The sequence below is a fragment of the Acyrthosiphon pisum genome, chromosome A2 (genome assembly GCF_005508785.2).
Source record: "Acyrthosiphon pisum isolate AL4f chromosome A2, pea_aphid_22Mar2018_4r6ur, whole genome shotgun sequence".
NCBI classification, from domain to species: domain Eukaryota; kingdom Metazoa; phylum Arthropoda; class Insecta; order Hemiptera; family Aphididae; genus Acyrthosiphon; species Acyrthosiphon pisum.
The window spans coordinates 48,351,808-48,360,820 of NC_042495.1; the positions used below are offsets into that span (position 1 = coordinate 48,351,808).

Genomic DNA, 9,013 nt, shown 5'->3' on the forward strand with positions numbered 1-9,013 from the left:
TATTTTACTATTTGTAACACAGTAGGTTGAATACATTTTTTTCGAAAAAAATAGCATACGAAAATGTCATCTTGTGTATAAAATATAATAATATACTTAAAAAGTTTCAAGTACTCATAAAAAATATTTTTAAAATACATAAAAAAAAAACTAAAATTGTTGTTCTTCGTTTAAATATCTAATTTCATTCAAAATTCAAATTTAAATATCTATAAAAAAAACTGGGTCTACATATTTTTTAGATTTTTTGGTTACAGCATGACCAGTAGTTACTTGTGAGAAATCTTGTTTAATATTTTCAATCCTTATACCTAAACTAGATTGATCCAAGACAATTATTATTCCAAAAATTACTAACGTTTTTGAAAAAAAAAAAAATGTTTTCATTATATTATTAAGGCACCACTGATGCTGCAGTATAGTTATATCCATCCACCGATAATATTATAGTGTGCAGCGTGCATGTAGCCTAATGTATGTTTCACTTTTATTTAATTTAAACTTAATTGCTAAATTAATTGTCTTTTGTTCTTGGAGCATTCATAAATACGTAAAAATATTTTGTAATAGTTTTGAGTGTAATCAAATTCAATATGTGTCCACGATACAATTCCGTATGCACGCCATACTATAAAAGTAATGTTTATTTTGTTTACCTATATAGATTTAATAGATTAAAAAAAAATAAAAATAATTAAGCATCTAGATTTTAAATCACGAATAAACTACTGATCTAAAAATTCGATGATAATTTCTATGTAATAAAATAAAATTATATTTATAAATAATTTTTCCTATAATTTGTTATCCGATGACAAAATTACATGTATGTAGCATAAACATTAAACATATTGAAATATCAAAGGCGCAACGTCGCACCTATATAGTTAAATTTCAATCACCATCGTGTTGATCTCGTGCAGTCATTTCAAGATTTTCTGGTCTAAATATTAATATTATGTGGCCTTAGATACTCAGTCATAAACTCATAACTAACAAAAAAATGAAGGCTCAACTGTAATAATTGATTTTAAGGCGTTAGATATAGGCAATTTTAACGATAATTTTAAAAATACATAATCCACTGATTAGAATATAATTTTGTTCCTCAAATTCAACGATTTTTCACTGTTTTTAAATTAGTTTTATGTTAATAGAAATTTAGGAAAACGGACGGTATTTACCTGACGGTAAGTATACAATTTTTATAATGGACCATCCGGAGGCCTCAACATTTTCTTTGTCCTGGGCTCCTTAAAGTTTAAATACCTATACCTATACAATACACATTACCCGTATCTATTTATTCTTAGTTAATTTTATTGTGAATGGAAAATTCAAAATAATAATAATGTGTGCTATGCGCGTATTGCCTAACATTTTCATGTTCCAACAATTAATACTTTTTGAATTATTACAACAAAATAACTAAAATTGTAGTAAAAGTATCAAATTTTGACAAAGTTTGAACTTCTAAATTCTTATGTCTATAAAATAAGTTGAGCATAAATGTGAATTTTCCATAGTATTAAATTTCTGTAAGAGCTACTAAAAGGTAAACAATTTATGCTCATTGTATGTACTTTTTTGTCCATCCTACATTCTCACAGATCGACCTAATGGGGCTAACAATTACATACTATTTCAGAAAACTGATCTGAATCCGTTATAATGTCTACTTGAGATCGATCCGTCCACATTTTAAGATCTCTGATTTAAATTCCGAATAATAACTGTTTGAAAATTCCGATATTTCAAAATATAATTGTTTTAGAGTTTAAATTGGGAAAAGTGGACCGACCGCTAAGAAGATATGATAACGAATTCGAATCAGTTTTAAAAAGTATTATAGCATTTGTAGGTCGATCAGTATTCAATATGTGGACAAAAGATTGGTATATTTTGGCCAAAATAACTGCCACCGATCCCCCTTAAGTTCGTTTTCTCAATAGTTAATTGTACAATTTTTTATTTTTAAACAATACATAGCTATACAAAAATACCGAGTCAGTATTTATTACTGTGGTTCGAATAATATTTTACGTCCAAATCTGATATCAGAATTATATAATCTACTGATAAAATTATGCGTAAATAACTAGCAGACTGTCGAAGCAAATAGGAAAGGCTATAGTCTACTGATAAAATACAATAAATATTATTTTAAGGTACCCATTTACTGTATTGTGTTATAATACATTATACTAAATAATTAATATTACTTTAAATATTATTATTCATTAATATTATGTTTTATTTTGATTGTAATAAATAATAATCTACTACAGGTAAGTCTGTAGTATTTCTGTTGGAAATATTTGTTTTGGTAAATTTGTTAGCGGTGTGGTACCAATAATATCCCGCCTGGCTCTGTATGCTATCGGATATAACCCCACTAATATTTGACAAGATCTCCGTTCTCTAGACCTCGTTTTTTTATTATTTTAATATAAAAATTATAATGGTCGTATTAATATGTCAGCACTGATTTCGACGCTCAAGTATCTGCAACTTGCAACTTTTAGATTTGAACATATCTGTGACGTGTTGGATTATGCTTACTATTCTCTACTACTATTCTCTACTATTCTCTACACAGTCAGTACACGGTCTTTGCTCTTTTTACTTGTATTCATATTGTGTGTCTACACTTTCACGTATACTATACTCGTGGAATATATATACATATAGTACGAGAATCAAAATAATATTACAAGCGACACGCGACGAAATGACCGTAATACAATGCACGAGTATCATATTATTATAATGACTATAATAAAATGACTAATATAACAATATGACTAATACAAAATAGGAAATTGGTTCCCAAAACAGGCGTCGTCGTCTCCAGTCCCGCGCCGACGCCGACGTGGCACAACCGTCGCGCGGTGTTCGTATTATAGGTGGGGACCACTTTCTTCGCACGATTCGCACCGGGAAATCGTCTGCCGAGCGTGTATAATAATAGTACAACACTACAACTACAATATCTATAGGTAGTATAAGTACTTCGTAGAGGACTTAGACTGCACCTGTAGACTCTATTCCACTACCACCAGCACGCGGATCAGTGATCGCAATGCGTATCGACAGTATAATATAGAGAAGGAAATGGTCGGCATATTAAATAGACGGTACCTCCCTACTACGTTGACCGCAAACAACTTTTTTTTACATTTAACCTGTAATTACAATGTCTTGTTTATTATTACTGTATTTTATACATAGTATATAATATATCATCATAAAATCGTAACGAAATCAAAACGATCGTACACGACGGCACAATGGCGTAAGTACGGGGATACAAAAAAAAACACACCTTTTCCGGTCCGGGGGGGCACTGGATAACCTTGGCGGCGTCGCGGTCGCGGACGCTACAGTTTGACGCACCTGGTCGCTCTCACACGCACGCAACACTGGACGGCGACGACGTGAAGACGCGTAGGACGATCGCCGCTGTTGCCCGTAAAATTTAGCAGTCAGCAGTTGGGTACCCGATGGGAACAGATCGACGGACGCTAATCGTGTGGGTTCAACCTCCGGTGTAGACCGCCGCAGATCATAATATTATTATTGTCGTTTTCGGCTGCACCTGCACACAGCGATAAACCGCGTAGTACGCACAGTATTATACCAGAAATATTATAACAGTATAAATTAATATCGAAGTAGAATAAATAGTACCTATCTCTATCATACGTTTTATTGGACTCGCGTGCAGTCGAAATGTTCAGCGGTAAATGCACGAGTGCGGCCAGATTGGACGGCAAGACCGCCATCGTCACCGGTTCGAACACGGGCATCGGCAAAGTCACGGCCAAAGAATTCTACAGAATCGGTATGAAAAATAATAATATTGTGTTGTGCTTCGTAGTCATTAATCGTCACAAATCGTATTAATATTATTATTATTACGGTAAATCGCGATACCTACCACCAATGGTCCCTCCACCCCTACCAATCGTTCACACCTCGGCGACGATATTTACCGCCGACTGTAACTCGAATAATTACTCGCGGATGAACGAGTTTGATGTGTTATTTTATTATATATCAGCACACCCCACGCGATTACTGGTAATATCCGCAAATTCGTTACGCAATTTTTTTCTCTTGCCGTTTCGCGGCCCTTTGGGTCTGATAAACCGACCGCACGCGCGGGAATTCCGTGTGGTGTGCGAGCGATTTATTATGTAATATTGATTTTTCGAGGGCGATTTCCAGAGAATATAATATTAATATGATATACGTGTATAATAAATACAGACATAACACTAACAACACGAATATAATAATATCCGATACCGAAATAAAATCGCATACAAGCCCTTAGGGACCGCCGGACGTTTGTATATTGCAATTTATTCTCCCCTATACACACGCGGGTGACGTTGCCACAACACACGATTCTCGGACCAGATAACATTATATATTCAGATATTCTAATAATATCCTATTCGGCTATTTCATTTGTGTATTTAATTTCAAATTAAATATTATAATTTATAGCGAAACGAATAAACAATTTTCAGTCTTCAGACGATTTATTCCTCATTTGAATCGCACCGTAAAAATAATATAATATACCTAATTCGTTTACAATTAATTTAAACAATAAATAATATATAGTCATATAGATACTATCAGGATTTCCCACCTGCAAATAAATATAAATGTATAATAATGAAGATAAACAATATGTAAACAAAATTCAAACGTGAATACAAGTGGGTGGGAGTGGTTCCTACCCATTCCCCCTGAAAAAAGGATTAATGTTGGTACTATTAATAGTAAATTATTAAAACTTTTTTTAGTCTAAATTTTATTCAAATACAGTTACATCAGTATCTACAAGTTACAACGCTTCATTATTACCTATATTATGATAATTATTATTTATTATACATTTATCTATTTATGTCAAACCACGATAAAAATGATATTATTTTTCGGATCGTTTTATTTAGAATTCGGTAAATTTCTTATCGCACTGACTGGAATAAGAGAAATATTAGGTAATTATGAGTTATGACACGACAATTCGACACGATAATTAGATTTTTATTTGTAAATTTTATTTTTTTAGTATCAGTATTGGAAATAAAAAATTTAAAGTCTTTTAAAGTTTTTAATTTAATTTTTGGTCGTTATTGATAAGTATTTATAAATCCGATATAACTGAAAAGTGTTTATTAAATTATTTATATAACATTTTTAATTGCTTATAATATGTATTATTAAATACTTATAGACTACCTATAAACACTTCAATGAGAAGTGTACCTACTACCTACCGACTTTTTTAAAAGGTTGGTTGAACACTATTATGAAATATTTATCGTAATTCGCGGGTATGGAAATATGACATTAAATATTTGAGTATTTGTCATATGTTCATAATTTATTAGATATCTCCCCCAATAAATTCTCTCGTTCGGCGATTGACATAGTTGCACGTTCAAAACTTTAACAATTCAATTCGTACACAATATAATAAAGACTTTTCTAGCCCATCGTCGTATTTGTATAGGTAGTATACCCCATTAACGTTATTGCCAAAACAGTATTATGTCTTACCTATATAGACGTTAGTGGCATATTAAAAGTTAAATATTTATAACATACAATATCGATTTTTCGGCCTTTAGTAATACTGACCATGTTACAATGTTATAAGTTTATAACACTATCAACCCGAAAGGGATATAATAGGTATATTGCTATTAGGTTCGAATCGAATGAAAACCATAAAAATAATAATTAAATTCCCTTATATCATACGCATCTATATGTTTTAATAGTTCGTGTTAAAAACAAATCAAATTCTTGTAACAAATTACATTGTTATAACTATAATACGGGAGCCTACAACAATTTGAAACATTTAAAATAAATCCAAAATATATTTTACATCGGGAGTGGTGGTTTGTATGAAATATTTGATCAGATTGTCTATATATACCTATAATTTTAGAAATTCAAACAGATTTTTTTTTCAAGACCCCTACCGGGACCCCCTTCCCGATGCTTTGTGGAACACATAATATATTCCATTTGTATATTGTATAATATATATGTATAACAATAATTGTATTATAACGAATTTCAGGTCCCCGCAGGAACCGTTACTCTGTGTGCGGTTTATACGATGCGTTGTGCGCACTCGATACTCGATAGTTATCACTGACTCACCGCATCAAAATATTCGATAAGAGGAGTTGCATGTTATAGCATAAAGACGAGCCTTATTTACAATCATTAAAATAAATTTATCTGTTAAATATATAAATACACACATATGTATGTTTATATAATAATATTAATAATTATTTGATAACGACTGGTTGACTAAAATATTATATTATAACGTGAATTATAAATTATAATATACCACGAATCAAAATGTTATTTTACTTGCAATCAGTGGCGTGCCCAGGGGGGGAGATGGCGGGTGATATCTACCCCCCCCCCCCAATTAAACCCCCTTATTTATGTCTTTGGTACTACCACTAGTCACTACAAATGCATTTAAATGTATTATTACTTATGACATCCCCCCCCCATTGGAATTTCTTGGGCATGCCACTGCTTGCAATCAACTGTATAATAAGTAATAAGTATCTAATAACCGTTTATTTTTAATATTCATAAATTTACTATGGTTTTTAGTTGATATAATTTTTTTTTTTAGTTTTGAAAAATTTCGAATGATAGTGGTGTCCAATCAAAATTAATAAAACAATTTATACAGTGTTTATCAAATAATTAATTTATAAATTATAACCCTATACCGTATATTAAACATATTCAGCTACATTCAAAAAAATAAAATAATATACAATCAACGATCAATCTATTGTATAAAAGTATACAATGATATAAATACTGTTAACTAATTAAAGTTTATCAAAACAAAAATTTGCTACACTTCGATAAAACCTATTTTGCATAAATTATCAAATTGATTAATACAACCTAAAATTCCAGGTGCTAAGGTTATTGTGGCATGCCGGGACGTCAAAAAAGCGGAACAAGCTGTGACGGAAATAGTGGCGGACGTAAAAGGCGATAATCTAGGACAACTGGTCGTAGAGGAATTGGATTTGGCGTCTTTTGCTTCGATTAAACGGTGTGCAAAAAGCATTTTGCAAAAAGAAAAACACATTCATCTATTAGTGAACAATGCCGGTCAGTGTGTGTGTGAGAATAGCTTTATAAGGGCCCATTGTAACGTACGATATTGTAGGGGTAATGGCGTGCCCAAAGGGTAAAACCCAAGACGGTTTTGAAACTCAATTTGGAGTGAATCACTTGGGACACTTTCTATTCACATCGCTACTATTGCCAAGAATCCGAAATTCAACGCCAGCTCGCATCGTTAACGTTTCATCGATGGCTCACACAAGTTAGTTTCTACGACTAATAAAAATATTTACATAGATACCTACTTAATGATTATTTAAGTATTAAACGCTCAAATAATAATTAATGTTTTTGAAAAAAATTGCTTACATAATATGAAGTCATTATAAAATAATATTTTTGAAAACATTAATACTTTTCGAGATGATGAGTGTTCACTGTTAAATTAATCACTCTGTATATAATATATATATTATATATTATATATATAGGTATAGGTATATATTTATGTCTGTATGTATGTATGTATGTATGTATGTATGTATGTATGCATGTATGCATGTATGTATGTATGTATGTATGTATGTACCTATGTATTATAATATAATGTACATAATATAACTTATATAAGTAATTTAATACATACATTATCTAAATTGTTATTATTTTCTTCTTTATGTAGGAGGTGTGATTAATTTTGATGACATAAACTCTGATAAAAATTACTCGGCCATGGTAGCTTACGGTCAAAGTAAACTAGCCAATGTGCTGTTTTCTAAAGAACTGGCACAAAGGCTTGAAGGTAAGATGCATACAATTATTAGATTTATATCCTGGACAAACAATAGACGCAATAAGAATAAGAATATTACTGACACGCATATTATAGGTTCAGGAGTACACGTGTACAGTCTACATCCTGGTCTCGTACTCACTGAATTAGGTAGAACGATCGACCAAGTGTACTTCCCAGGAATGCGATTCCTGGCTCGTTTCTTCCTCTATCCGTGGATGAAGACTCCGGAACAAGGAGCTCAGACTACTTTGCATTGTTCGATAGATGAGAAAGCTGGAGAAGAAAACGGTCTCTATTACAGGTTCGATATTTGTGTGATACTCTGCAGATTTGTATACCTACGTCTTATCAATACATTTAAAAATAACATATATTATATTATATATTCTGTTACTTTTTAGTGATTGTAAGGTGAAAGAACCGTCTGCGGCAGCCAAAGACCCAGAATTGGCCAAAAAACTTTGGGAAAAAAGTATAGAGATGGTAGGTTTGAAGGATTACGACATGTTCAACTGCGATGACACGATACCCGAACCCCTAAAAGACGTCTGAACAAATATTTCTAATTATTATTAATTTATATTATATTTAATTTTACATAATTTTTATTTTATCTATACTTTTAAGTTTATATATGTCATATATTATGAGCATGAATTTGCATTTTTATAATAAATTAATTTTTCAACTCCAAAACTTTGACTATTTATGCAGTTTTTGTCAAACATCTAAATTTTTATGTATAAGTTTTACAATGTATACTTACCTATTTTTAATTATATTTTATTTTGTCTGATAGTATCTATTAGAATAGAAATAAATAATAATGCTTCAATCTTAAACTTTGAGGGTAGTTATGGTAGCCGATTAGATCTAGTTGGGGGGTGAGAAATAAAAACTCCCAGTAATTTCCAAAATAATTGATAAAACTACAAAAAATTAGGTTAAGACGGGAATGTTTAGATAAAACTTAGGTATATCAGTCAATTTTGTTTATTTTTTTGTTCTAATTAAAAAATGAATAAATCTAAAGACTCGAATTTAAAATGTTCACCAAACATTTGCAAT

The 9,013-nt window shown here is 31.3% G+C and overlaps 1 protein-coding gene across 1 annotated transcript; it reads left to right on the forward strand.

The window, feature by feature from the left end:
* The first annotated feature begins 3,408 nt into the window (after positions 1-3,408).
* On the forward strand, positions 3,409-8,641 carry LOC100161693 (retinol dehydrogenase 12-like). The gene is given in 6 exon segments (NM_001293472.1): positions 3,409-3,844; positions 6,994-7,194; positions 7,253-7,411; positions 7,832-7,951; positions 8,039-8,246; positions 8,347-8,641. Coding segments are annotated over 6 exon segments (951 nt in total). The 5' UTR covers positions 3,409-3,732; the 3' UTR covers positions 8,498-8,641.
* Positions 8,642-9,013: the final 372 nt, after the last annotated feature.